At 42.9% G+C, this 14,291-nt stretch overlaps 1 protein-coding gene across 1 annotated transcript; it reads right to left on the bottom strand.

The window, feature by feature from the left end:
- Positions 1-8,971: 8,971 nt before the first annotated feature.
- Positions 8,972-13,382, bottom strand: LOC103382271 (protein Tob1-like). Its single transcript, XM_008314994.3, has 2 exons — positions 13,150-13,382; positions 8,972-11,191 (listed from the first exon to the last, which is right to left on the bottom strand). Exon 2 carries the CDS (start codon positions 11,021-11,023, stop codon positions 10,025-10,027), a length of 999 nt encoding a protein of 332 aa, XP_008313216.1. The 5' UTR covers positions 11,024-11,191; positions 13,150-13,382; the 3' UTR covers positions 8,972-10,024.
- Between the last annotated feature and the right edge of the window lie 909 nt (positions 13,383-14,291).

Below are 14,291 nucleotides of genomic sequence, written 5' to 3' on the forward strand. Positions count from 1 at the left end.
CAGCAACACAAAATGTATGGTACGCTATTTAGCATCAATTAAGCGAGAATGCCATGGTGTGGAGCTGCAGCATCGTCAAACAAGCTGAATAAGTCAGTTTTGGGGAGCAGGAATTAAATATGCCCTCTCTGAACAAAACAATGAAACGAATCTCACCCTGATAAAAGTTTTTATCTGAATTTTTAGCTTGTATTGCTTGTATCCTCCAGTCCTCCAGTCCCCAAGTCTTCCAGTCCTCCAGTCCTCTGATCCTCCAGTCCCCCAGTCCCGCAGTCCCCCAGTCCTCCAGTCCTCTGTTCCTCCAGTCCCCCAGTCCCCCAGTCCTCCAGTCCTCCATCATGTACCTGTACCTCAGGTCCTCCAGTCCTCTGGTCCTCCAGTCCTTTCTCTGAGCCTTGTTCCTGCCTCTGGGTCTGGACTGTGGACTACGTGTTGTCACTTCAGACTACGACGCTACAACACAGAAGAAAACCACTAACTGTCTCTTTGCGTGCCTTAATTCCTCTCTCAGGCTCTACTGCAATACTTGTGTACTATCATGTACCTGTACCTCATCAGTCACCTGATACGACAGGAGGTCTGCTCGGCAACTACATCGAGTAGGGAAAAAGGTCTGGACATCAACCTTCCTCAGCCCTTCCCACCTCCCCCTTCACCTCCCCCTCACCCACCACTCTGTATCACTTCACTGCAATTTGTGAGAGAAAGTTAGGGCACGTTCTAGAAGTGGCCAAAACAAACGCAGTCTTATCGCTAAGGTGCAGAAGCAGCAACGCACAAACACGGAGGCAGAGATTAGAGAGGAGACTGTGCCTGGGCTTCCTATTATTATATGGTCGGAGAGAGCTGCAGGGAATCACTGAGATTAAATTACACAGATGGAGAACATCAAATACAGGAGAAGGTTCCCAGGCTGAGGAGAGAATGATAGGGTTAGGATGAGGAGGCAGGCACCAGAGAGAGAGAGAGAGAGATCTATGACATCCACAGCTCTCTCCATCATGCTCGGTTGTCCTTAAACACACCACAGGGAAAGGCCTGGCAGTAGTGAAGTGTGGCCACAGTCATAATACAAATGTGTCTCATCACAGACAGAAGTCAGTGAAATGGTTCTGTTCCTGCTGCTGGAACCTCTCACTGGTTGGTTTCAGTCAGCCTGCAATGTCAATTTTCTTTCACTTCCCTCATAAAAACTACCTGAATGTGAAGACGGGAAATGAGAAATAATGTGAAATATTTTCCAAGTGAAGAAGCCTAATCTATGGGAATAACTTCAGTGGAAAAACAGAGATGGCGATCTTGGTAGATCTTTTTTATGTTCTTTGTATGGAAATGGACTTTGGTGCCACCTGCTGCTCATATCTGTTCATTTGGCACTGCATTTGCGTAAGAAAATATTCAACAAATGGTCTGCTGTCTCTTCAGTGGTGTGTGACGGCAGTGGTTTCTCACACTTAGAGACCAGAGTTGTTACGAAGGAAACTCACAGGACAAAAAAAAATTAGGGATTAAAAAATTCAGCAGCTGTGATGGTCAGTGCTTCCATCAATGGCACGAAGGCTTCTCAGACTACCAAGAGTCTCTGGTTTCATCTGAAGAGTTCCCTGAAGTCAAAACAAATCCCTGCAGGAAGTGAATGCATCTTTTGCATAGCATTAACATTTACAGCCAAATGAAAACAGAAGTTTGCACCGAGTCAAAACAATAGACTTGGGAAACAAGACCAGCAGGTCTTATGAAGAAGGTCATGGCATCAGCACATGGGATCATCTTGGTGTCAACCAAACCCAGTACAGCGTGACGTCCTTATATGAAGCAGCACAGTGTTAGGAGTGTGTGGGTGTGGGTGGACTCACACAGGTCTTTGGACCAGCAGAAACAAAACAATCCTTTTTTCTGCAGATGAATGAAAACAGAAGACATTAATCACATTCTGATTGGTCACATCCAGCCTCACTTCACAGCCTGCACCATATACACCTCCATAAATTATATTAAAATAGAGGGTAAAAACCCCTGACTGTGCCTTTTTTCGCCCCTGATCACCTGTGAAGGGGAGAAACTCCCTGAGAGAGCCTGAAGTGTTTTCTCAGCCTCCCACATCATCACAAACAGGGTGAAGGCAGAGGCATTTCTCAGCCCACGGTGAAGAGCTCACATCATCGCTCTGCTGTTCCACTTCAGCGGCTCCTCGTCTGCATGAAAAGGTGAAGGAATTGTGTTGTCATGGCGACATGCTTTTGCTATTAACCCCGTCACAAACCCATCTTTGTGCTTCCACCGCTCCCTGTCTCTGTCTTTCTGTGGACTTGCCTGCTCTTCCAGCTTCTTCTCATACCTGTCTCAGGAGGCCACCATCTGTGACATAACTCTGAGGGAGGACGCGCCCAGGTTCCTCTAAAGGTCGTTCATTCCACTGTGGGCGTGACGTCAGCCGGCTACCACTGGAATGAATTGTTCCACGCTTTTGTATTTGCATACAAGAAGCTCCTGACGTGGAGTCGGAGGAGGTTGGTGGTTGGCCGGCGGGGAGTGTTAGGTAGGAGGAGGGGGAGGCATGAGAGGAGGAGAGGATTCTCCTTCGATGACGCAGAAAGCCTGCAAAGGTCTATTTTTAGACCTATTGAAACCTGCACCACCCTTTCAGTACGGCAACCTTCAGGATCGCCTTCAAACCCAAACAAACAAGAACGAGAGAGAGACAGAGACAGAGAGAGAGAGAGAGAGAGAGTGAGTGTTTATGTGCAGCAGCAGAAACACATCCAACTGTTTCCTGTCCCCTATAGGCCCACAGAGACTCAATGAAATATGGATTATGACTCCATATGGCTCAGATGGAGTGCTTTACTCAGAGTGATCCTTTGGCGTGGAGTAAGAACAGGGTGGAGTTTGATGATCCCTCACTCTAATGACTTGGCATCAGTTGAAAAGCAGTGGAAGGACTGAACCCCGTCCTTGTCCAAACACAGCACAGCCTGTTTTCATCAGAGCTCATCCTGGTCTTTATCAGTGAATAACAACGACCACATGAGTTTTATTTTGGTGTTTCGACTTCATCTCCTGTCTGCTCTATCTTTACGGCTCAGTTAAAGCTGCTCAGAGATGCAGATGTGGCCCCACCTCCTTGGCCCCAGTCTGAACCCAAAGGTCACCATCACACTGTTAACGTCAACATTCAGTAACCAGGAACAGGTGCTGTCCATACTTACATACAACTTCATGAAGGCCACAGCCTCCATTATGGTCTCTAGCTTCAGTCCCACTCTACCTTTGCCATGAGTCATCCAGTCAAGTTTAGATAACGTCTTCACCATGTTGTAGTCAGTGTATTATGATCTTTTAATTTTAAATATGCTGTAAAAATATTCATTTCACTTCTGCTTCAGGGATCACATCAAGTGAACCTGCTGAGTGGTTTGTACACTTTAGAGACAGGTCTGTCTTTTTGTCCTTCTGTAGGGTAGACACATGCTGTACCTACACTGAGGTGGGTGAGCTCTCATGTCATATGTGCTTCTTGTGGACAGCCACAGAGGCATTATTGGTAGAGTCACAGTAGGAAAGCAGAAACATCGATGGAGGGTAGAAGTTGGACATAAATCTTAAATATACTGCTGCTCAAAATGCTTGCTGGAAAAAGTTGTTAAGTCTGTGGCTAACAGAAAAATAACCTCCACTGTTACCTTTGATTGATGGGCAACAAGAGAGTTTGGCATTTCTCTGCCCACACCAGTTTGGTTCTGTTCTGGTTCTTGTGATGGCTGTAGTTTTAGCTCAATGCTTTGACACAATAATAATGAATTAACAGACCCAGTCCTAATTGTTTTTTATTATGTTGGAGAAATGGATATTCAGTAGGAGAATTCTTCCTTAAAGTGTGTTCACAAGACACTGAGTTAGGAATATGGGTTTGAAAACATTCAGCTCCTTCTCTTCTTCACACTCTCTGCCACATCTAAAATAGTAACATGTAAAAGCAACACGCAGATATAATTTGATCCACACAAGATAAAAGTGTAAAACTGTGACATCCACCAGGGTTCTCCACTGTCCCAGTGTCCCAGTGATCCTAAATCCTCGTCTGGTTTCAACCAGGACCAAACATAACCCTTCCCTCCCGGCTGTTCTGCCTGCTCTCAGTCAGAGTTGGGAGATATTTGGACCCTGGTTGGATGTGTTGTCATACACACTGTTGTGTTAAAGTACAGCTGAAATGTAACATCTGCCTCTCAGGGCCAACAATCCTGACGCTGAGATGTTTGTCTCATGGAAAATATTTGAAGTCTGACTCTGTGACAAATAATTCAAATTCCACTTCAGTTCAGAGAAAGACTTTCTGCAGGACATTTATAGAACTACAGTACAGACTCAGAACCTAAATGTAATAACTAATGGATACATCATGGAACCGTTTGACAGTTTCAGGAAATTCCACTTGTATGTTGTTCATAGGGTCAGAGGTCGAGGCTGAATCTGTTCAATACCAAAGAGTTGATTTTTAAAAGTGAAGACGAAGCACTAATTGAATATTTTCATTAAACTCTTCTCATTAGTATTCATGTCAGCCTTGTTTTATACTGAGGTGGTTCCAGGATTACCAGGGCAGTAAAACAGACAGAACAGATCTACAGCCTGTAGACGTGAAGTTACACAGTAAAACCTTAAAAGTAAGCTCTGACTAATAATTGGTTAATGGTTTGTTTGTTGTAGTAACGCCTTCTTACAGTTGCTTGCATACAAAACACCATGTATGAAAATGTGTGAGCTAATAATCAACTGATATTTAAACGTAGAGGTATAAAAGGTGCTAAAAATGTCATTAGGAGAAAGTATCTTTACTCTTCTCTCCACCTCTGTATAAACGTTAGCCAAAAACGGTTGGACATTGGTTAAGAGTTAGCAAAAAATGCAGTCCACTTACTGACTGTTTTCAAATTGAAGCTTAGAATGACAAATATATTTTGGGATTAGGACAACAAAGAACACAGTAGTATTATTTCATAGCAGCATCAGTCATACTGAGTGTATATGTCACATTCAACACATTGTGGATTCAGAGTTAACACAGTATGAATGGTTTTTTTCCCCCGTTATATTTATATGTGTAGTGTTTTTTATTTGGGTGTCATGTAAACCTCAAACAGAAAATTCCTGCGGGCTGAGAAACACCTTCAGAGCAAACACATGGCCTGTACTGGATGATCTGCTGTGTGTGTGTGTGTGTGTGTGTGTGTGTCAGTGGTGCAGCAGAATGATAAGGAACACTTTGTACCTGTGTGTGTGTGTGTTAGTATGTGAAGCTGTGGTCAGGAATGTCAGAGTGTAGCAGGAGATGAACGCTCTCTGGAACAAACAGGACGGAGTCACAGCCAGCCAACACCTCGGACCCTGGGAGTCTCCCAGCTGGTAGACACCAGACCATCTGTGGGCCTGTTTATCCCAGGGAGCTGAGCTGCTTGTGTGTGTGTGTGTGTGTGTGTGTGTGTGTGTGTGTATTAAAGGGATACTTCGTGCAGTGTGGCTGTATGAGTGCAGACATATGGTCAGGACCCACTGACTGTACATTTTCTTGGAACAAGTGTGTGAAATATGGTGGTTATTACTTTCAGTTCTCACAGTAGACATGGCTGCCAGCAGAATACTGTGCCCTCCTCTGTCCACCATATCTCCAGAGCATATTTATTACGTTATTTCCCAGTTAGACCGCCTTGTCAGGCTGAAAACCAGGATTTGTACCCTCTCTCTACCAAAGTTCACAGAGAAAATGAAGGTTTTTAGGCTGCACTGACACAACAGCTGCAGGTCCACCGCTGCTTCTTATTTAATTGAACTGACATTTATCCTATTTAAAAATGTAAAATAACCTGAGCTGTGAGCCTGAGTGTAGAAGAACAATCTGTTCACCATGTGGTTAAAACTCAATTCTTTTAGAAAACCGAGTCCAACTGCCAGAAACAGATAAAGTTATAATGAGGGTTTTTGATTGGTTACATTTCTAAGCACGTGACTGTCCATCGTTAGCTCACAATTCATCGCTCGTCAATCCAACACTTTTCATTTGTGCTAGATGAAGAAAACCTTAAGACCTTAAGAAAGACAGGTGTGAAACATGTGAGTTGACAAATATATTTGCTTTATTATTAATTAATATATTTGATTTTTTCAAACAATCAAAACAAGGACAAATATTCCCCAGAAGAACTTCTTAAGGTTATACAGGTATGACATACTTCATAAATACTGTAGCATGTTGTATGGAGGAAAATAATCTCATCTTTGCATTTTGTTAAAAGATTTTGCACAGTAGCTGTGTTTGTTGCTGTAAATAAACAAAGCCGTGTAGTGTGTGATAAAGAGCAGTACTTTATGTTACTCTATTATCGTAGTACTGCCGTGGTAACTTGGTTCGTACCGAGGGTAAATATCAGGAGTACTATCTGTCAAGTTTGGAGTTTAATTTGTCATTTATTTTGAATGACATCTTCTTGATTCTCCAAACCAGGTGGTGACCCCAGGGTCAAACCACAGTCTTGACCGGTTGTCTTCACACTGACTTTGTCAACCCCGGCTGTGTCCAAAAACCGTTTCTCATTCAGCTGACAACTCTTTCATCCAGGCGTCCCTTTGTGTGCACGTCTTCCACAACTTCAGTACTTATTGAAAAGGAACAATCTGAGCTGTACAGCTGAATAGATGCTCCGGAACAGTCCGACCTAATTAATTACAGCACAGCAACACGAAACAAAATTGATTTTTTTTTTCTTTTTTTCGGCACTTCCAGAAATAGAAAGTGAGTGGATCTGCAACAGCTCAGAGAATTTACTGACCAACATGGTCGGTTTAACATAAGCAGAGGAAATCTGTGCATTGTCACGATGTTGGCAGTGAACCAGAGGGTGTGTTGTCAGGCATGAAGGCACTTATGAAAGCAAACATAGGTGTTTCTACCAGGAGTGGGTCTGACATGGGTGGAGTCACAGCTGCTAAAATAATCACTGCCTGCTAATCCTCCATCAGCTGCTCCTCTTCCTCCTTTAGTTTCAGAGAAATTACTTTTGTAGTGCAGGAGGATTCTGGGTAATTTGTCTTGCAAACACAGAGGGGAGATACAGACACACTGTGTTTGTTCTTATTGTAGGAAGAGGAGGGAGGGAAGTCACTCTTTTACATCACTGACCAAAATCAATAGCACACTTCTTCAGTTTTTGGTCTGAATCCATCAGAGAAGAAAAAAATAATTTAAAAAAACTTTAAAAACCAGCAGTGTACTCAGGGCAGACACATGTGATCTCCCTTTTGTGGAATGACATTGCAAAATATTTTTGCCAACACTCCTGGCCAACTTTTAAGTGTCTACTTGGATCATGTTGTTGTTTTCTGGTTCTCCAGGACCTTCAAGGTCAAAACTGGTGGGTGTTTGGTTGGCAGGCTGGAGAAAAGGCTTTGTGTTTCAGATTTATTCAACAACCAAAACACAGTGTTTTTGAGCGAAGTGGAGCGTTGATCAGTACAGGCTAGGGACTGGTGTCATCACACGCCTCAGCCAATCAGAGCCTCTGTAAGACTGCTGCGTCTAACGTTCTCCCAAAATCCATTCAACATGGAGTTGTTTTGAACATTCAGAGGCCATATTGATGAATCCGTTTAATTTGGTAATATTTATCACAGAGGACACAGTCAGTCACTGCAGTTTCTCAGCAGTAATTATTGAGATAAAAACTTGAACTGCTAACGGCCCACGTGTTACCAGTGCAGTATATATACCAGTATATATACAAAAATATATACAGAAATATAGCGTAACTCTAAGGTGACTGTTTTATTGTTGACCCACAGTGGGGGCCACATTATTTTCCTGTATTGTACCAGTCGGGCTGGTGCCCCAGTCATGGATGACACTAAACTTGTCTCTGCTGTTTTTTCCTGCCGTGACAGTTAGTACAGTTCAAAGCCCGTCGCAGCAGTTACCTAACTGGGCCACAGTAAAGGGCCTTTCCGCACCTTTATCAATCGCTGAGTGACTGTGTAAACCAACACAAAAGGCCTCATTTATGAGCAGCTCACGCAGACTTTATGAGCGTTCAGGCAGCTACGAGGTGAGCGGGGTTTGGGGAGTGGTTTAAGAGCAAAGAAACACACAGAGGTGCTGTTTTCACCTCAGAGTGGCTGCTGTGATTATGTCCCTTGTGAGTTAAGCTGCTGGAGCCGCAGAGCTCACGTCAATGTTTGGTTTGTTCCGTCCACTCTGTTCTTTGCTTCACATGATGCAGCCCAACAGTGATTACAACACACACACACTCACCTACACAGTGTAAAACCTTCGGCCTGTAGACATGATAATAGCTTCATTTAATCAAACAAAGAGCGGCTGGTTGAGGCCGAGGCAGGTTTGCTCTGCTTCACTCAGTGTCACGTATCGTAAACACAGCTCCACCTGTCCCTGGAGGTGTGACGTTGCAGAGCTAATCCAAGGCCTTTGAAAACCAGAAAGGATCTAGAGCAGAGGTTCTCAAATGATCCAGTCATGTGACCCGAGCCCTGCCCCTGGAGTGTTGACGTCACAACAGATCCAGTAGCTGCTGATGGTTGTGATGCTAAGTCTGTAGATTGAACCCAAACACAGACGTCTGCATACCATTAATGTATAATCAGCAGTTTACATAATGAAGTTTCGTACAAGCTAAAATAAATGAGTATCTTACAGGAGGATACTTTCACTTCACGTTATTGGAGCTCATCCAACTGGAAGTGAAGTTCAAACGCCAACTCTGCCGTACCAGTGTCCAGAGAGAAGAATCAGCATTTCTTAGCAGACAGGCACGCAGCAACTTCTGCTCCTTCATTTTTTTTAAAATTCAGATGAGTTCAGAAAAGGTATTTTAGATTAGATATAGAACTGATTTAAAGTCGATTATTCTCTCTGTGAGGTTACCTTTGAAACCAAAGTTAAATGAAAACAACTTGTCGCAGCTCATGTTCAACTGTTGTTTATTTTATTAAAAAGACCAGGGTGCAAATATGAAATTAAAAAAAATAAAGACAAGCATATCATTTTTAAGCATTTAATACAAACTTAACAATATAAACTATTTCAGTCCCTCTTGACATGTAAGACACTGACTCAAAATACTTTGTTATACCGTATTTTTTTTATCAAGTATTGCACAATGTAGGTACAAAATTAATATTCATACGATTACATTTTTGTCCATAGTATAGCAAAAATCTTTTTTCACCTCTTCAACAGAAAATACAATTCATCTTTCAGGAAAAAAGCAAAATATTCCTACATTTGAATTCCACCACTCAGGAATACTCTGTACACAATCTTTAGAATAGGTGACGTATTTTTTTAGAGATGGATTTCTTTAACAATTATCTTTAAAAAAAGAAAACAAAAATAAGGAAAAGCTGCTGCAGCCATCACAGATCACTGGAGTAGTAAAAAGATATAAATGCAACACCATGTCATAGAAACAATATATACTCTGATATCTTACAAACTCTGTACTAAATTAAATTATACAATTAGAAAAAGACCAAGTAACCCCACGTAGTAGTGCCAATCCATAAAAATCAGCCTTGTCTTACCACCTGTAAAATACTGTAAGAGGCCCAAACTTGAAACTTGTGTTTTTTTTTGTTTTTTTTTGTTTTGTTTTGGTTTTTTTTTCTTACTTTTTAGCAGTATTTTTTTTTCTCAACATAGTAAAAAAATTTGTGCTTGGTTGGCAAAAAGGGAAAAGAAAAACAACAGTGCGTGTTTTCAGACTTGGATGTGTTTGTACAACAAGGTTTTTCTTCAGTAGAAACCAAACTCAAGGGGCCGCCATAAAAAAGAAAGAATGAAAGAAAATGCCCTTGGGCACATGCGCTTGCCTGACTGACTAGACCCTAGGTCCTCCAGAGTCCAGTTCACTAAAGTGTGTGTTGGTATTTTGTTTCCTTCTCTTTGAGCCACCGTCACTCATAAATAAGAACCTTGTGGATGATGATGAAGTTGAAGACGATGAAGATGATGAGTTCAGTTAGCCATGACCGGCTGGAATTGCTGGTTAGAATACTGCATGTTGCTCAGACTGAAGTTGAGGCCGTCCATCAGGGACTTGTCGTTGAGGCTTCCGTAGGCTGCGAACATGTCAAAGGCATTGCTGTACGGCAGGGGGCCGAGACTGCCCAGGGAACCCTCCCCGGGGAAGACGGCCCCGGGGCTGGCCTGGCCCTGCAGGCTGGGGAACACGAACTCCTTGGCATTGGGAGAAAGGGCAGAAGCTTTCTGCTGCTGCTGGCCCAGGCTCAGCCCGTACAGTGAGTGCATGGAGGTGGACATGGCTTTCTGCTTCAGCAGGGTGTTGACATTCAGGCCCAGGTTGTTGGTTGGTGAAGTGCGTGCCAACTTGCCGCTGCTGCCCCCACTGCTGCCTCCACGGCCGCTGCTCTTCATCTTGGTGGAACCAAATTTGGTGGCGGCAAAAGTGGCGGTAGTGAAGGTCAGGGGTTGGGTGGAACGAGGCATGAAGGAGGGGCTTACAGCAGCCGACTGACCAAAGGGAGGAGACGGGGAGCTGGACTCTGAGGACGCCCCTACAGAGTCACTGATGGGCATGAAGACCTGGGCCTCAGGGTTAAAGCTGTTCTTGATCTCCTTGTCCAGCTCTGACCCGTTCTCGCTGTTATCGTCCACATATAGCACCTTGACCGGTCCCTTCTCACCGATCTGGTAGGAAACCTCAAACGGGTCGATCCACACGCTAAGGTCCTGAGGGAGGTTATTTCGGACATCGTCGATGTCCAGCCCGCTCTCTTTGGCTGCCTGCTCCACCACAGGGTCCACCTTCTCCCCTACATGGATGCACCTGAACCCTGAGCCTTTGTATGGCTTGTCTGGATACCAGTGGCCTTCGTACTTCTTTTTCAGCTGCCTCTCCAGCTCCTCGCCAAAGATATTCACACGTCGTCGAGGAAGTTTATTGTATAAATAGGAAATAATAAAGTTGAGTGCTACTTGAATTTCAAGCTGCATAGTAGCTGCTTGGCCGGTTTCTTTTCCGTCACAGAGTTGCTTTTAATTTTCCAGAGCGCTGCAAAAACCTCCTAGGCAGCAGTGATCGACGGAATGAAAAACTGTGATGAAGTGCTCAATGCCAAAGAGAATATCCTTCTTCCCTGGAGCAGGATTAGACTCAGGAACCTGAAGCAAAACATAGACAGGCAGAAGAAGGGAAATATTAAAACTCTGGAGCCTCAGATGAATAAATAAATAAGTATTGACCGACTACAGACTTTTTACAATCCACTGAACACAGTGGTGCTGCAACTCAGCTGGACCACATCTACGGGCTATAAATATACCCGGGCCACTGAGTCAGAGCCTGTGTCAGCAGTGTGTGTTCCCCAGCGGTCTAATGTGACAGATAAACGCAACCGCGGTCGACCTCTGCGGAGGGCGGAGGATCTGATAGCGGGTGTCAATAGTCACAAGAATTTCAGATGGACTGGGTCTGGCACAGGGACATGTTGAGGCAAAACGCCAACAATCCAACTCTCTGCCCTCCCCCACGCCCATTTGAGGAAAAAAAAGCTTCTTATTTAACTCTAACAGACCAGTCTTTCTGACTGGATTTAGTTTCGCACACTAATGATTAGTTGTAAATAAATACTATTTGATTGGAGACTTTTGCAAAGTTTACCATCGAGACTAAGTGCTCAGTGGATCAGGGAATGTTTTTATCCTTTTCAAAGATGAAGGTGATGACAGTGTCAAATACACATGGATTGAGGATTAAAAAAAAAACTAATATACTAGTGAATACTAGTTCTGGAATACTAAATAACTAGGAAAACAAATATTTATGGTAGGAAGTTAAGCAAATATCTTGGAACTGAATGTACCTACAGTGGGGGAAAAAAAGAAGCAGCTACTTCATGACAAAACATTTGAATAAAGTGCTAATCAAAAATTGTTGTTTATATTTCAGTTGACAGAAATTGTTCCAAAAGTGTAGATGAGAAAGTTCTGTAGAACTTGTAAAACACTTCCTTCCTAATATCAATGACCTGCATCAGTAACAATAACAGGGAGCAAACCTTTCAGAACTTTTTGAAAATACAAAAACTAACCTTCTGTTGGTCAGTTAAGCTGTTTCAATCAAAACTGCCTTGACTAAAGATTAGAATCATCTGGTTTGAAAAGCTTTTCACTTTTTTTAATCCTATAACCATTTTGGAAAAGTAGGGTCCTGATTTTGGCAACTGTCCTTCGAATGAGACTGAAATTCAACAGTGTCTACATGTTTGTTGTAGAAACCTTGAATCTAGAACATTGAACCATAAACTGCGCTGGAAAATATTTTTCAAAACTGCGAGTTTAACAAAAGTAGTTTGTTTTGGTTTTTTTACCGTGATTTCGATTTGAATTGGGTTGCTTATACAATCAAGGTCATGTCTGAGGATTCCTGGGACGTCACGATGCAACCAGATGGCTTTGTGCAATTTTTTTTATGTACCGTCTATGCGTTATCAAATTAAAACAGGATTATTATGGAGATTGTTCTGAAATTCTCGCGATACGTCCCCATTGAGACCGGGCTAGAGCCGAGCAGAGCGAGAATGACAGTTGTTGTTACATAATCATTATTCAAGTCTGAAACCACGGAGGACTGTACAACCTACAGTGACAAAAATAAACCACACACTGGAATAACGTCCACCGGGTTAGATCATAATCCATGGGGTTGTCCGTGTGTTAGCATTGTGCTAAACCGAGTTAATGAACGGTGTCAAAGGAAAAAACAGCAGCTCTCGATCTGAACACCACACATTAGTTAATGGTTGACCCGATCAGCTGCTTATCAGCGGTCGTTCTCCCGTGACAGTGTCGTGATAGAGACTCTGACACGGTCTATAGTTTACTTACAAGGTTAAAAAACTATATTTTTAATCCGGACTAAGAGCCGTGCTTGTGGGGAGCATCATGACGAGCGACGTAGCATCCTAATGAGCCCAGCGGCGACAGCTCGGTATTTAACGACCGAAATCCAACAAACCAGCCACTGTTTTAATATACACGACAACACACGACGATATTCAATAATTTTACAGGAATTACTGTTATGGCGACATGATGACAATAAAAGTATACACACTTACATGGAAATTTACGGCTGCTCCTTGCACCAAGAGGAATCTCCACCAAATTGCAACTTAAGCCTATACAAAAGATCAATACAAAATAATAAATATGTTATCTCTCAGTAGTAACGCTCCAGGTAGGTCTTCCTCGGCTTCAGTGGGGGAATAAATGGATCTTGAGACGTTATTCGCTAACTCCCACAGCCTGGGAGTTTTTACAACTCTGCCCTTTAAAACTTGGACCGCTTTGTTTTTATATACTATCCATCCGCCACGGACGCAGAGAAGGTGGTGATGCGGCTCGCAGAGGTCAACACCCAGCAATGTAAGGCCATTGGCTGAACCCAGTTATACGTCACGAACACGACTGTCCTGCTGGGATCTGATTGGACCTGTCGGGATTCTGTCAAGCAGCACATTCTATTTACGGTAGTGCTTCGCCCTTACGTGCATTGAGGACTATTTAGTTTGAGCAGGTTGAAGCTTAAAATGGGCGTCGTTTCTGTTGATAAAGCAACTGGTGTTTGTCAACGATAACGAGTCTGACAAAGAGGAGCCTGATGTGTTTGTACATGTCTGCGTGTACATGTTTCAAAAATCCTCTGTGCCGATTGGGTTGTTCTTTTTCGTGTCAAAAACCGCACGACTGCGTTAATGTTCCTTTATGAGTTGGGTTGTTATCATGTTTGTGATTACATTTGGAATAAAACGGCATATTAAGTTCACCTTATTTCTGTAAGAACTTAACGGACGATTTAATTGAGCTGGAGTAAAATAGTCCGTGTGGCGGAGGCACACACCTGTCACTGTTTGTGTTATCTGCTTTTCACCGCTGACATTTATTTCCAATGTTTCAGGAGCTAACGGAAGCCGAGCCATAAACAGCCTTATATTATCAAAACTATTGTTAGTTTATTATAATTTCCACGTGTTGTAAAATGGTAAAAGTCCTCATTCCCTGTGTTAAGAATGTCTTTATAAGGCTTATGTGGACTGTGAAAGTGATTTACAGTGTTAATCAGCTCAACTCGCGAACTGCTTTGCAGCAGCTTCTACAGCACAGGGCTTTAAAGGTCCGGTGTGGATCATTTAGGAGGCCTTTATAAACAGACATTGAAAATACTACACAAATATATTTGACTTTCTCCACAACACATGTA

The sequence above is a fragment of the Cynoglossus semilaevis genome, chromosome 8 (assembly GCF_000523025.1).
Source record: "Cynoglossus semilaevis isolate Cse_v1.0 chromosome 8, Cse_v1.0, whole genome shotgun sequence".
Classification (NCBI taxonomy): domain Eukaryota; kingdom Metazoa; phylum Chordata; class Actinopteri; order Pleuronectiformes; family Cynoglossidae; genus Cynoglossus; species Cynoglossus semilaevis.

Coding starts and splice junctions, on each gene's coding strand:
- LOC103382271 (XM_008314994.3), bottom strand. CDS start 11,023: ATGCAGCTTGAAATTCAAGTAGCACTCAACTTTATTATTTCCTATTTA.